A 14,809-nucleotide genomic window follows, 5' to 3' on the forward strand; every position below is an offset into this window, starting at 1 on the left:
ACACAGGAGTGCATTAGTTAACTTGTGACATAGTAGCATTGCAAGCGAGACAAGGATGTTTTGGGGCTCTAGGTCGGTCGTCAGGCACTTTCACATATATATAGTGACGCTGGCCAGCTAGTTCCTTGATTGGAGGAAATTAAATAATATAATTATACACCTTTGTACGCTATGTTTTTTTTATTATGGTGTCTAAATATACATACATGGAAAGAATATGCATGTGCTTAACCACTAAGGCCCTGTTTGGTTGGGCTTTTGGCCCTAAAAGCCAAAGGCCCAACCAAAGGGGCTGTTTTTGGAGGGTGCTTTTTCAGAAGCAGCTGCTTTTCCGTAGTTCATTTTTGAAAGCTGGTTTGACCCTGCTTTTGGCTTTTGGCTTTCTGCTTTTCGAAATTGGTGGAATAAAAAGCTCTTCCATAGTTGTTTCAAGAGAGATAAAGATAAAAGGTATATTTTATACTTGTTTAACCAAACAGCTTTCAGCTTTTCTATAGCTCACAGCCCACAGCAGCTTTTCCACAGCTCACAGCCCACAGCAGTTTTTTTCCACAGCCACAGCTCAACCAAACAGGGCCTAAGCCTGTTATGCGTGCTTTTAATTTCTTGCCCTGCATCTGTCATGTGCACAAGATACTTGTGTTTATTAGCAACTATGTGGAAAGGGTATGGGGATTAGCTGTGAGAGTTGACGAAAGGAATTAAGATAGGAATTTGATTTTTTTTAGTGTTGATCTCTTGTTTGGTTCGTGTATGGAAATGAGAGAGTGGGTTTAATATAGAATTCACATCCCCTAGCGTGAGTAATTATTATATAATACAAGTAATCATATATAATGAGAATGAATTCATCTCGGAACAACTAAAACTCTAAAATCACTATTCCCACTCAATTACCACCTCTCTCCCTAGGAAGTGGTCGGTGAAGGTTCACCCTCTAGACTCTCGTTTCCTCCCCGCTTAAATTCCAATAATGTACGGCCAGGATGCAATGTAGAGATAGACAGGATTCCAATAATGTACGGCCAGGATGGATGGATGAGTGATTGAAATGTACGTGTCGGGAGACGTACATCATCCTAATCCTTATAATTAATCTTCTAACAATAACAATGATTGCACGTATGCACGGACGGAACACGTACATCTGCTCTATCATGTTTTACTTTCACACATGCCAGCCAACAGGGGTGTGGTACAAACTATTGCTGCTCACGAGCATGCATCCTTTTCGTTGCTTTGTTGTAAGGATGTCAGTTGGGCTGCAAGCTCGATGGATGTCGAATTTGGCCCATATAGTGGCTACTGGGGTCTATTGGGCCGGATTCCTGAATAACGGATGGGTGGGCTTTATATCTACAAGGTTAGGCCTTGCCCGTCACGATGGATCAATACTTCCAGGCCCACTTTGTCCAAGCTTTCCTAAAGTGTTGTTATATATATTGTACACATTTTTCATCGTTAAGAAAAATGAGAGAACATTCACCGGCGGTAACTAAGCTTGTGTGTTCATGGTGCCACTTAGATTCCACGAAAAAATAACTTAAATATTACTGTAGGTCTCTAAACTTACAATGTGGTTTAATCAAAGTTGAAACCACTTTTTTATACAATGTTATTAATCAACCTGGCACCTGCTAACTAACATCTCTCTCTCTCTCTCTCTCTCTCTCTCTCTCTCTCTCTCTCTCTTGGAGTCCAAGTTCATCATGGAGGATTGCTTATTCACTTATACTCCCTCCGTCCATAAGGCGTAACTGTTTTTTTTTCTTAGTCCCATGATACAAGGCGCCTGCACTTTAGCTCCCGCATGCAACAACTAATGCAGGACCAAATCTGACTCCTGGGCTCCCTTGGGAATGCATTTGTGCAGCATGCATGCATGAATGCTGGAAGCTAATTGGCTATACCGTTTCTGCATGCACGCATGCGGCATCACAATAAATTGGATGGAGAACCAAAACACCTTTAATGTGTAGAAGTTAATTTACTTATTGGTCTTGGTGCCAAAGGGAGTTGCGCCTTCTGTCCTGAGACGGAGGCAGTATTGTCCTAATAAAACCGCACCAGGTCACATTATTTGTTTGGAAAGCATTCATGTTTATAAGATTGGCCTAATCTTCATCAATCCTAACAAAAAAGAAAAAGAAAAGAAAAACCCCTGTTTCTTTTCTACTGTACTGATAAAGTTTACCCAAATATTTTTTTATTAAATTCATGATAATTGTTGCAGGACCCAACCCTCATTGTCTCATTGATTAAGTGATACACCCAAATATCTATTCCTACTAGTCGATTGGCGCGCGATTCCGCGCGCTCGCGCGGTAGCACGTTCAGAGGTTATATAGGTCTATTAAAATATATTACAAGGATAAGTATTTTCTAGTGGAAAAGCTATACACGGTAGCTGATCTCTAAGCCGGCGTACACAAATAGTTGTTTTCGGTGATAGTAGCGCCGCCGATGTGTGGTGGTGCTGGTGAAGGTCTGGTGATAGGCGATGCATGATGATGCTGATGTACATCATTCTTCTGTTGCATTCATCCAATCCCAGCGGTTGCCTGCTAGGCTCGACGTTTCTGTCTGCAGTCTGGTTGAGATGTATTTTTGCTGAAAGCATAGGCATCCATTGTTTCTGAATATGTGAGGTAGCGGTAGTAGATGAGACACCTAGCTGGATGTTAGAAGCGTACCTTGTTGGTTTCGTAGTATCCATGCAGCTTTTGCACGTTTTTGTGGTAGTAGTCTATGGTAAGGGTTAGTTCGTCCAGTGGATCGCATAGTTTCTGTGACTGTGGTATATGAGCTGTTGCCTGTTGATAGACCCAGGCAGGTTGTTATAGACAAAGGGTGGTCGAAGCACGTAAGAACAGAACAAACACATACGCAAAGAAACTAAAACAAAGCATGCAGTCGGTGTGGATGAGTCAATTAGCCAGGAATGAGGAATCATGAACTTATCGAGGGTCAGTAAATTAGGCACAAATGAGAAAGGCACACTGCTGTGGGAACTAAACTGACGACTATGAAACATTGAAGCAAACTGAGAGGAACCGTGGGAAACCTAGTCAACACACAGGAAAGAAAAAGGTGTAACATGCTGTGAAGACAAGCGGGAAGCATGAACCACGAAACAAAGGTTAGGAAAACAGGTAAAAAAAATTGGAGAGCACCATCAGACGCTAAAACACCATTCCGTCTGGAACGGAACCTACTTGATCAATTAGCTGCTGCGCAACTGCCAGGAGCAGCGGACAGGGTGCGCCAGCATCACTGGAAGTAGCAATAACCAGCCTAGCTAGGTGGATACCTCTATTTGCAATTGGGAAAAGATGGCGAGCTAAATTCCTGTACAACAATAAACCGTGAATACTGTAATCAGCTATAATGAAACCAAACGTGGCCTGTAAGTGTACCAGGGCTTGCAAAGATGCAGTCTCATAAGCAGAAGAGCTGGTAAACCCGGGGGAGCCCAGAAGAAAAGTGTGGTGCCAGATGGGCCTTGAGCAGCGTGCTGGGGCAGCTGCAGCTCAACACCATACAAATTAGTCCCATCCTCTACTGTCTGCCGTATAACGGAGACATAAGAAAGGCAGCAATGCTGCGCCACAGCCTGTAAAACAGCTAAGTAGGACATGCGGAAACAGAACATTTTTTCCTTGTTTTTGATGTTTTGTCCAAAACACACAGAACCCCCTTTTTTTAAAATTCCAAACTCACGCAAGCCTACACGAACATGACGTTCATGCAAGATAAGAAACCCAAAACACTGCATCAGTGAGGATGTATAATATCTTAGATGAACATAAGAAAAGGAGACGCACAAGGCAGGCGGGCTGAAGAACAGACCTGGAAAGAACAGGCAACCAACAGGGACAACAACGGCGCCGACGGGAACCTGCAGGGGGAACGGAGCGGTCGAATCAGGCAAGGGCATAGGAAACAGAGAACCGAAACGCATCTATAACACACAATGAGACAGAAGCAGGTGAATAAAATCAGCGCGCACCAACTGGACGACGCGCACCAACTGGAAGACGGCGAGATTCTCCGGTGGCACAGACGCGTGGCTGAACAGCGGAGCAGCGACCCCTGGCCACAACTCAGAGGCATGTGTCGACAATGAACGCAGTAGCAACGACGAGGGGAACCTACAGGGGCAACGAAGCAACCAAATCAGACATTGGCACACCGAAGAGCGAACCGGACCGCATGTAGCGCAGAAGGGTGGATAAGACAGAAGAGAGGCAACAGTACGACAGCGAGGCTCTCTGCGGGAACAACCGCTTCCCTGGACGGCGGAACCGCGACGGCCGTCCGCAGTCCCCGACGACGGCTCCTAGTAGAATGCTGGGCAGCCCCAAGGAGGCGGAGCCAGGCCCGCACCCTAGGCCCTGCGGCGGCGCGAGCCTGCGGCGGCGCGAGGCCGCCGAGGAGGGGTAGCAACGGCAGCGTACAAAGAAGCGCCGACGGCGAAGGAGGCGGAAGGAGAGGAGAGCGGGCGAGCAGCGGAGCAACATGCCGAGGGAAGGGAAGAGAAAATGACAGCAGACCGATTGGGGAGAAGCCGAGGACGCAATTATTGATGGCCGAATCGGAAGGCAAGGTCATAGAAACGAAGGCAGAAGTGGATTCGGACAGAAGCCAAACTGAGAAGCTCAAAGGTAAGAGGAGAGAACAGTTAGAGAATCAGGCACCCACCTACCAACAAAACAAGAGGCACGGTGGCCGTCAACCAACAGATCGCGCGGTGTAAAACATGTAAGCAGACGTGTATAGAGGCGCAGGCCGAGGAGCTGGCCATCTTTTTGGCTTTTAAATGCTCGAGATTTTTTTTTTTGTCTTGAAAGGAGCCTGGCTTGGCCTGACTCCTTATTTTACTGCCCCAGCTAGCCTTTGGCCGGCTCATCTCGGCAGGCTATGCCATTGACCTGACTCCCTTGTTGATCTCTATATATAATTTTCCTCTTTAGCTAGCAGCTATTAGCTGCTGAAGAGTACTTATACTCCTACGATTGTTGGTCATAAGCATGCGAAATTTTTTCCAACAATGGTAAAATTTTATTTCGAGGAGGAACAAATTAACCTGACACGTACGTACGATTAAGTCATTTCCATATCAATATCTTTTCCACCTCTTTCTTTTCTGTGCTACTAATCCAAAGTCTTATAGAACAGTCAGAAGATCTTTCTTTGCTTTGTGTTGTTATTATTGATTTATTATTACAATATTATACAGGAAGGAGAAAAAGCATGAGAGGACGTGAGTGGCGGAGCAGTTGGATGACGCCTCGAGATGCACGTGGTGTTGCTAAGAAAAAGTCGCCCCCCCCCCCCCCTCCTCCTCTTCGACTTTTTAACCCACTGTTAGTGGGTTGTTACTGCTGTTAATCCATGTTCCATCCATGCGTAGGGATAGGGGTGTTAACGTCAGTCACGTGGTGGTGGCTCTCTGGGTCCAGTGGCCACGCGACAGCACGCACGCACGCGCTGCAGCCTCCTGCCTGCCTGCACCCTGCACCCTGCACGTATTCATCATCACTGCCCCTTTCCTATTCAGGTTTCCTATTTTCCTATATCATTTTATTTGGAATTGAACTCAAATTTCTATAACTGTGTTCAAACTGTCCTAGTAAAAACGGTACTATGTATAATACCGCTCTACTCACCAGCTCTATATAAGAGCATGTTTGGTGTGGTTTCGGCTCCGACTCCGAGGATAGTTTCAGCGGAAGAGCCAAATAAACCGTACTAAACGTTCGAAAAAGAAGGAAGTGTTTTTTGACGTATGGAAGCAGAAGTTGAACCATTTCTGTTGTATGGAAAAAGGAGAGCTATAATTTAAATGCCGCACTAAACACCCGAAAAATGTATAACCCTACAAGCATAGAGGAGCTAGAACCGTTTCTGTTGTTCGGAAAAAGGAGGAGCTATAATTTAAAGCTCCTGCCTCTGGCTGTGGTTTCAATAGGGAAACGGTTGGATAAGAAGTTGTGTCAAACAGACATTTTTTTTGACGGTTTCACTTTCACCTAATCCACTTTCATTCTGTACCTGTGATTTTAGGAAACAGTACAATTTTACAAGAGAAGCACATAAAATCAGGTAAAAAAAATATGTGTTCCAAAGGGTACCAGGTACCTCAAGATTCGTGGGATCCCTTATCAGAGTACATATATTTCTGATCTTTCATGCTCACACAATCTAGATCTCTGCATTGCATCCTGTACACATCTGCTGCTAATAATCCTCTGCAAGGAAAAAGGAAGAAGAATCTATGCCACGTGAATGAAGAAAAAGAAAAGCAAGCCAGATTGCACTTTTGGTTCGGATAACGGAAACTGACCGCTCCCAAAAAAAAATTTCCTCTTTCATTCAATCACCAAAGCAGGAAGCATCATGTCATAATATGCATTTCTACAAACACCTAGTACTACCATCACCAAGTTTCCATTTCTAAACAAGTACACGGTAAACAACAACAATGGCTTTGGCATCTCTCAATCTCTCTCTCTCGAGCAGGGATGACTGTGCCGTGAGACAACAAAACCCTAGAGGACCCAAAGCCCTCGGGAAGATCTGGGCCGTCCACCCCCAGATCCAACGACGCTCCTCGCTCCGGCCGTTGTACTTAACCGAGCCGCAACCGGCCTCTGACTGATTTCTTCTCCAGTCTCCACTACCCCAGCACGCACCCCTACTCGGAGGTGGAGTGGAGCTCCAATCCAATCCATCCCAAATCCGCCGAATTCGGACGCCGCTCACCCCCCGCAGATGGACGCCCGCCCCCCGATTCGCCCGCTCTGAGCTGAACAGCCGGACCCGGTTCCAGCCGCCGCCTCGTCTCATTCCGGCGATAACCTTCCGCCGAAAGATTCAGCTCCGTGCTTCCGGCCGCCGGAGCGCGGTAATGGCGGGGTTCTAGCGCGGTGGACTTAAAGATCTAGCCTTTTTTTTCATTTGCCTTTTTGTTTTGTTACTGCTACCCACGCGGGCGATGGTGACCGAGATGGCGGCGCGTGGCGGCGAGGCGGCGTTCGGGGCCGCGGATGCCGACCGCGGCGACTTCGAGGTCTTCCGCAGCGGCTCCGCGCCGCCCACCGTCGAGGGTGCCCTGGGCGCCGCTGCCGCCGCCGGCGGCGGCGGCCTGCTGGTGGACGATGAACTGCGCTCCGACCCGGTGTATCAGAGCTATTACTACTCCAATGCGCACCTCAACCCGCGCCTCCCGCCGCCGCTCCTCTCCAAGGAGGACTGGCGGTCCTCGCACCACCGCCTCCGCTCCTCCGCGGGCTTCGGCGGGATCGGGGACGGCAGGAGGCAGCAGCAGCAGGCGTCGGCTGCCGAAGGGACGGTCGGCTTGCCTGGGATCGATCTTGGTCGCCAGAGGAGCTTCTCCACCGTCTTTCAGGTTGAAAGATCGAATCGAATCTTTTCTCCCCTTCTTTCATTCTGTGCTAATATATGTCTTTTGAGAAAGCCTTTGACCTTGGACTAGTTGCTCCTGTTTTTGACTGATGAGTGGAATTCTTGAGTTCACTCCACTTCTAGTGGAGTATCTATATATCTAGAGCTGAAGTATCCTAGATTTGCCATGTTTGACATATTTTAGGTATCTGGTCGTTGTACGCACTCTGCGCAGTATGAATGCGTGATTGCACTTTAGACCTGTGTGATGTCTTTGTCTTGCAGTTATGTGATCTGTTGGTTTGTTGGAGTCGTGCTTCTTCATGGACACGGATACGTAGATAAATTTATTTACATGAAGATAGGTAACGCAAGTAACGGAGAAAAAAACGCCTTCTTACCCTATTTGACTTTGGAGGCCTAAGTAGTATTTTCAGCTGACTTTCCTGATTGTGACGTTAAACCGTTACTAGTGATGTTATGATGGAATAAACGTTATAATGGAATAAAGTAATCTACGTCCGGAGCAGTTTGTGCGTTCCGGTTTTGAGAAATGTCTACTGGATCACGACAAACATTGTTCCGTTTATGATGGAATAAACGTTACGATTAAATAAACTAATCTAGTTCCGGAGCAGTTCATGCTTTCTAGTTTTCAGAACTGTCTAATGAATCACGACAAACATTGTTCCATTTATTGTGGAATAAACGTTATGATGGAATAAACTAATCTAGTTCCGGAGCAGTTCATGCTTGCTGGTTTTGAGAACTGTCTAATGAATCACGACAAATATTGTTCCATTTTTGATGGAATAAACGTTATGATGGAATAAACTAATCTAGTTCCGGAGCAGTTCATGCTTTCTGGTTTTGAGAAATGTCTAATGGATCACGTCAAACATTGTTCCATTTATGATGCAATAAACTATAATATATTTCCGGAGCAGTTCGTGCTTTCTGGTTTTGAGAAATGTCTAATGGATCACGACAAACATTGTTCCATATTTTCACTTGCAAAATGCTTGGATGCACCTCTATGACATTGTTGCCTGTTGCTGTAGCCTATCCGTTTAAACACATCTGTGCATCAGTGAGCATATTCTGCATAAGTGCATAAAGAGAATCTTCTAAATTTTGTGGTTCCCTTTGCCGATCTTTATTTATTGATGTTTCTGTATTGTAAAATTCTTGAAATCCTGCATTAAGCACTAGCATTTTTAATATTCCTTTTTTTCCTGGACTGCTGTTCATTCCTTCTGTTTTGTTTGATCTAACATCGGACTTGTACTTGTTGTAAATGGTGCAGGAGGACTCGTATCAGCGTGATATGGATAGGCAGACTGCCAGCCACACTAGTAGTGACTTACTAGGTTCTTCTGGAATACAGTATGGTCTAAATCGTGGACCTCGAACTATTGGAGGCCTGCACTCTAGCACTAGTTTAAGGAGCTTGGATGAAATTCAGAACAATGATCTGCCATCAAATACATTTGCTTCTATTTTAGGGTCATCTCTTTCTAGGAGTGCATCTCCTGATCCTGAGCTTGTGAGGAGGGCCCCTAGTCCATCCCTGCCTCCAATTGGTGTGAAAGTTGGTAACACTGACAAGAAGATCAATGGTGGTTCCTCTTCTTTCCGTCGTAGTTCATCCGCAATCAGCGAATCTGATGATCTGGTGGCTGCTTTATCTGGGATGAACTTATCATCTAGGGCAATGAGTGGGCAAACTATGGACCAGTCTCAGCTCTATCAGGATGTTGATAATGTCCAGAAGTTCCTTTTTGATCGACAGGGTGACCAGACAAATGGCAATCAGCAGCACTACATGAGACGTCCTGAGCACGGGCAATCTAAGTTACCTGATGGATATTCTGCCAATTTGGCCAATTCATCTACGATGAGGAACCAGATTAATGCTGGCAGTTTCACATCTTTTGACAGTTTGTCTCTTGGATCTGGTTTTGCTTCCCCTAGGATTGGTTCTAGATCCCCTGGAGGGACTGTATCTTCTCGACAAAATTTAGCTGGTATGTCTAACATGCTAAACTATAATGGAATTGGAAGTCCAACTGCATCACCTTCTCTTCAGACCTCTATTGATCCAGCGTATATCCAGTACCTTGCTCAACTTGCAGCTACCTGTGATGATCCTCTAATGGACAGGGGCCATCTGGGAAATTCATACATGGACTTACTTGGTACTCAGAAAGCTAACCTTGGCCCTTTACTCCAGTCACAAAAGCAATATGGTTACTATGGCAATCTTGGATTTAACCTTGGATATGCTGGAAGTCCATTGACAAGTCCTGTTCTTCCCTCTTCACCTATTGCGCCAGGCAGTCCACTTAGGCATGGTGAGCGCAACATGCGCTTTCCATCAGGCATGAGAAACTTTGGTAATTCCTTTGGTTCATGGAATTCAGGCATGGGTGGAAAGATGGATGCCAATTTGATGCCCTCGCTTCTGGAGGAGTTCAAGAGCAACAAAAGTAAATCATATGAGCTCTCGGAAATAGCTGGCCATGTTGTTGAGTTTAGGTACACTTCTTTCTTGATGTTTTTCTATAATCATGATAATGTTGTAACATGCAAATTACCCTACTAATTTTTGAATATTCTGTAGTGCTGATCAATATGGGAGTCGGTTCATACAACAGAAGCTAGAGACAGCCAGTACTGAAGAAAAGGACATGGTTTTTTCAGAAATCATGCCTCAAGCTCTCACATTGATGACTGATGTATTTGGAAATTATGTTGTTCAAAAGGTAGGAGTATGGAAGTGCTGCTCAGATATCTGTTTGGGATTGCAGCTGTCTTGTACCTTTTCTTAACTCAATGCTCCGTTTTTTCTCAGTTTTTTGAGCATGGAAGCACTGCCCAGATAAATGAATTGGCTGGTCAGCTTATTGGACGTGTCCTTGCTCTTAGTCTTCAGATGTATGGGTGCCGGGTTATACAGAAGGTGCTTGTCAATTGAAATATCTCCTCAACAATTACAAATATATATTTTTTAGTTTTCATGTCTTCAATAAGTAGAGCTTTGTTGTTGTTTTTTTTAACTTGCAAGCGTGTTGATGGCTCCAATAATTTTATTGCATAATAATTCATACTATTGCTTCTGAGTGATCAGTCACTGGCTTACAGATTTGGTATACTGTTGGCCCATAGTTTTCTCCTATATGAGAAGTTTATGTTGGATAATTGTTGGCAGCCTTAATTGCATACTTTTTATATGTGCTTATACAATTATTTAACCCTTGCACCTCAAGAATTTACATAATTGGCTGAAAGGTTGTAGCAAGTGATATTTTGTTTGACGCTATTGATGATATATGTGCAGGCTATAGAAGTTGTTGATTTGGATCTGCAGACTAAAATGGTTGCGGAGCTGGAGGGCCATGTCATGCGCTGTGTACGTGATCAAAATGGGAACCATGTTATACAGAAATGCATAGAGTGCATTCCTCAGCATGCTATCGAGTTTATTGTCTCGACATTCTATGGTCAAGTTGTAATGCTATCCACTCATCCATATGGTTGTCGAGTTATTCAGGTATGCTAATTAAATGCTTCATTCTCATCCATTTAGAGGCTTACCAATTGTAATACTATAACTTATATAATTATTATTATATCACAAATTGCTACAGAGGGTTCTAGAGCATTGTGATGATCCTAAGACACAGCAAATAATGATGGATGAGATTCTCCAGTCTGTTTGCTTGCTAGCTCAGGACCAGTATGGCAACTATGTTGTTCAGGTCAGTGCCATGTTCAGTTTTGAAAGAGATACATGTCTGTACCTGCCTACCTGGTTTTGTGTTGGTGGACTGTGTTGTGCAGTAACATCTCTATGCTATTATGTTGATCTTAGTATGTTGTTTGCTTGATAACTAGTATCATTCAATACTGAAATGTGGATCATGGACCCCCTTTCCTCCTTCAATGAAATATAGGTAGACTTATTTTGTATCAGCGTTAGGTTATTTTGTTGTAACACACAACTCACTCTCAACCCACCCCAACACGTGCAAAAAAACTATTTGGCTTGCCACATGCGAAGATTGTGGACACAACCTGTACACAGAGTTACATGTCCAGGGCAACCAACCTTAAGAGCAACTTCTAGGAGCCACACTGCTCCAGCCCAACACCATAGGCAGTGGTGGACCCAGGATTTTGCCATGGGGTATGCCACACCATAATTTTCACATGTAATTTGGTAAAATCTATTTAGCAATTTGGTAAACAACCATAAAATTTGTCTTGTAATTCGGTATACAAGTACTAAATAACATAATATGTCTTAAATTCAACAATTAAGTACACAATGCATGAATAATCAACAAATAAATCCTTAATTACTACTTCCTACATCTACAGGCTATATCAATCAATTGAACTAATTTGAGGATCAATTGATATAGTTAGTAACTACTGTCACAGTAAGTCTGTAACATACATTGGGTTTGGCCTTGGGGAGTTCAGACTTGGCTCTGCAGTACTGCTGGCTCTCCCATGTGGCCATGTGTCATGCTACAGACTTGGCTCTGCAGGACCACCGTGACACCTGGTTTATAAATTGCATATTAGAGCTTGCAATCTCTTCCTGAAGAGACTAGCAAATATGTCTTCTCGTGTATGATTTCGAGGTGCAAGTGTGCAACCTTTATTCTAGTATACCCTTGATATTGCTAAATTGACAGTGCTTCTGTAATTTAGCTGTTAGTCAATTAATGTAAACTATGACATTGCATGTTACTTGCCACTATTTCTCTACAAACATTTGAACACTTAGGTTGGACACAAATTGAGTGAGTTTTGTGAACTCAATGTTGACATTCCATTGCTCAGAAGTCTTGTTCACATGCCCTAGGTGGTTTCCTTTTATGTTTTCTCTAGTTAATATGTAGGGAACTTGGTGGATTTTTGTGGTGATATGGTGCTACTAGTTATTACTCTCCGCAGGTTACTAGTAAATAATGTCTTGGAGATAGGTAGTCTTTAACATTTATTTTTGTTTGTAAATTGTGATTATGTATGTACTTCTGGGGATAATTGTATGGATATTATTTTGTAGGGGCAATAATGTAAGCATAATGATTTTGTTACCAAAATTTGAAATGCTTGACTGGAGACATTCCAATGGGTTATTTCCCCCCTGCTGTAAGCAGTGCACATAATCTTGCTTTAGGATTTGGCATTGATTCAGAGTCAACTGTTGCACTAACAGTGTGGGCAGGTTTTATGGGACAACCATTCCCGTATGCTTTAGTCATGATTCTGAGATCTTTGGGACCTTCTTTGATTTATTTGTCTAGGTGTTTAGTTTCTCGATATTTTCTTACTAATGACTTGCTGAACTCTACAGCATGTTCTGGAACATGGCAAACCCCATGAGAGATCGGCTATTATTGAGAAGCTAATTGGCCAAATTGTGCAAATGAGCCAGCAAAAGTTTGCCTCAAATGTCATCGAGAAGTGCTTAGCCTTTGGAAATCCTGTAGAGCGTCAGGTTCTGATTGGTGAGATGCTTGGATCCACCAGTGAAAGCGAACCTCTTGAGGTATGGTGATCTTTCGATCTTTTCTTTTTCTTTAAAACTTTTTAAGCACAACTGGCCAAATGCTTGTTCACTCAATAACTGGCTAATGTGTCTTGAGATCTTTACTGATAAAATATGGGTTGCATTGTGGTTGCGCTAGGTAATGATGAAAGACCAGTTTGCAAACTACGTGGTGCAGAAGGTGTTAGAAACTTGTGACGATCAGCAGAGAGAGATGATCCTAACAAGGATAAAGACACACCTGAACACCCTCAAGAAGTACACTTACGGGAAACACATAGTAGCCCGTGTAGAGAAGCTTGTTGCTGCTGGAGGTATATATACATGTTCTATCTTCTTTTATGGCTCCAGGACTTGACATTGTGTGCCTGTCTGTGTTTAGGGGCTAATAATGATGTATGTGTTGTTGTGCTCACAGAGAAGCGCCTTGGGCTTCAACCAGCATGCACCGCTGCCTGAAGGGCAAACTCTCTAGTTGTACAGCTAACAGTTGCTAGGTTTGCACTCACCTTTTTTTGTCTACTAAAACCTTATATGAAGGCCCCTTTTGGCCTCGCCGGAAAATAAATACTGTATGTTTGCGCGGAAGAGTGTACATTAAATCTGTAGCAGAAGTGATGCGGCGGAATCAAGGGAGGAGTGATGCGTGCGAGTCCAATCGATCCGAAGGCTGCTGTAAAGAGGAAGATGGAAGGAGTGAGAAGCATGTCAGTTACTCTGCTGCTGTACAAATTAAACTTACCTCTTAGAGTGAGGAGAAAGTAAGCTGTTAGCTGTCTAAAAGGAAAAAAAGCTGAGGCCATCAACTCCCTGTTTCATCTCTTGGTATAGCTGCTGTGGCTTCCTGTTGTCTGGCCTTTGTTGTAACATAAAGCTGAGGCGCACTAGCCTTCGTTTTTACAGTTAAGCTGAAGTTATTAGTATCAGCTTTCCTGAACTGTTTGGTATGTAATGTGACTTTGTTCATTTCTTGTGCTAATGGTTGAGTCTCATGCAATTCAGGTCCCTGATGTCTGAATGTTTTAATCTCAAATTTTCACCCCCGATTTTTTTTGTGTTCTTGTTGCTGGTGAGGCGATTTGTTGACAATATTTTGGGCAATGTTGCAATCTTTGATCCTGCCGTTGTTATTGTGCTTGTTTGAAGTTTCGAGGGAGAGATTGGGATGGTACATGTCCTGTTGTAGCACATGTTGCTATCTTTTTTTTTTTTTTGAGAATTATACAGTACAATGTAGATGTCTATAACGCTCGCACACTATGAACACAAACACATGTTGCTATCTGTCATGGTCAATCTGGACGGTTGTTGGTATCTGTTATGGTCAATCTTTCTTTCTTCTGTTTGTTTTTTATCAAACACGCTCACATTCAATAATATGAGGTTCAGCAATGTCGCGAACCAACAGATTCGATACAAAACTTGGGAGAGGCTCAGGCCGAACATACGACTGATCCGGGTCCCAACCAGACCCAAGCGAGCTAATTCATGCGTACATATTATATTACAAGACCGTGGAACATGAACTACGTTCACCGACCCGAAAGACAGGTTAATCAATTCTCGTGCTTCCTTGTACATAACTGAAGCTGGGCTCCGATCAAGGGCTTCAGAGCATAAGGCCTTCACCACGGTCATAGAATTAGACTTCAGGCGGTGTGTCGGTGCCGCTGACCCGCGGTTTTCGGGCGGCTGTGGCTCTGTGCGGCACACATCACATATATACGAGAATCAACGAGATACGACAGTCGACAGCCTGAGGCCGGGCAGAGCGGCAAGAGGCCTCCCTCGAGCACTCACTGGAATATATAGACAAATAAATACGATCGATCACTT

General features: G+C 43.9%; 2 protein-coding genes across 5 annotated transcripts; one reads left to right on the forward strand and one right to left on the reverse strand.

Annotated features, from left to right (window-relative positions):
- Positions 1 to 2,224: 2,224 nt before the first annotated feature.
- On the reverse strand, positions 2,225 to 4,561 carry LOC136513316 (uncharacterized). Of its 4 annotated transcripts, none has more exons than XM_066507304.1 (7): positions 4,285 to 4,561; positions 4,010 to 4,151; positions 3,850 to 3,898; positions 3,417 to 3,726; positions 3,216 to 3,348; positions 2,694 to 2,813; positions 2,225 to 2,610 (listed from the first exon to the last, which is right to left on the reverse strand). In XM_066507304.1, the coding sequence occupies exons 1-7, from the start codon at positions 4,518 to 4,520 to the stop codon at positions 2,524 to 2,526; spliced, it is 1,077 nt and encodes a 358-aa protein (XP_066363401.1). In that variant the 5' UTR covers positions 4,521 to 4,561; the 3' UTR covers positions 2,225 to 2,523. The 4 variants fall into 4 exon arrangements, with proteins under 4 accessions (XP_066363401.1, XP_066363399.1, XP_066363403.1 ...); XM_066507302.1 differs by having other exon boundaries at positions 4,258 to 4,561; XM_066507306.1 differs by lacking the exon at positions 3,216 to 3,348 and having other exon boundaries at positions 3,417 to 3,523; positions 4,258 to 4,561.
- Positions 4,562 to 6,672: 2,111 nt separating this feature from the next.
- LOC136511808 (pumilio homolog 1-like) lies at positions 6,673 to 14,006 on the forward strand. The gene is made up of 9 exons (XM_066505834.1): positions 6,673 to 7,411; positions 8,714 to 9,945; positions 10,031 to 10,172; positions 10,262 to 10,369; positions 10,748 to 10,960; positions 11,058 to 11,168; positions 12,779 to 12,973; positions 13,113 to 13,287; positions 13,392 to 14,006. Exons 1-9 carry the CDS (start codon positions 6,998 to 7,000, stop codon positions 13,430 to 13,432), a joined length of 2,631 nt encoding a protein of 876 aa, XP_066361931.1. The 5' UTR covers positions 6,673 to 6,997; the 3' UTR covers positions 13,433 to 14,006.
- The last annotated feature ends 803 nt before the right edge of the window (positions 14,007 to 14,809 follow it).

The sequence above is a fragment of the Miscanthus floridulus genome, chromosome 16 (genome assembly GCF_019320115.1).
Source record: "Miscanthus floridulus cultivar M001 chromosome 16, ASM1932011v1, whole genome shotgun sequence".
In the NCBI taxonomy this organism is placed as follows: domain Eukaryota; kingdom Viridiplantae; phylum Streptophyta; class Magnoliopsida; order Poales; family Poaceae; genus Miscanthus; species Miscanthus floridulus.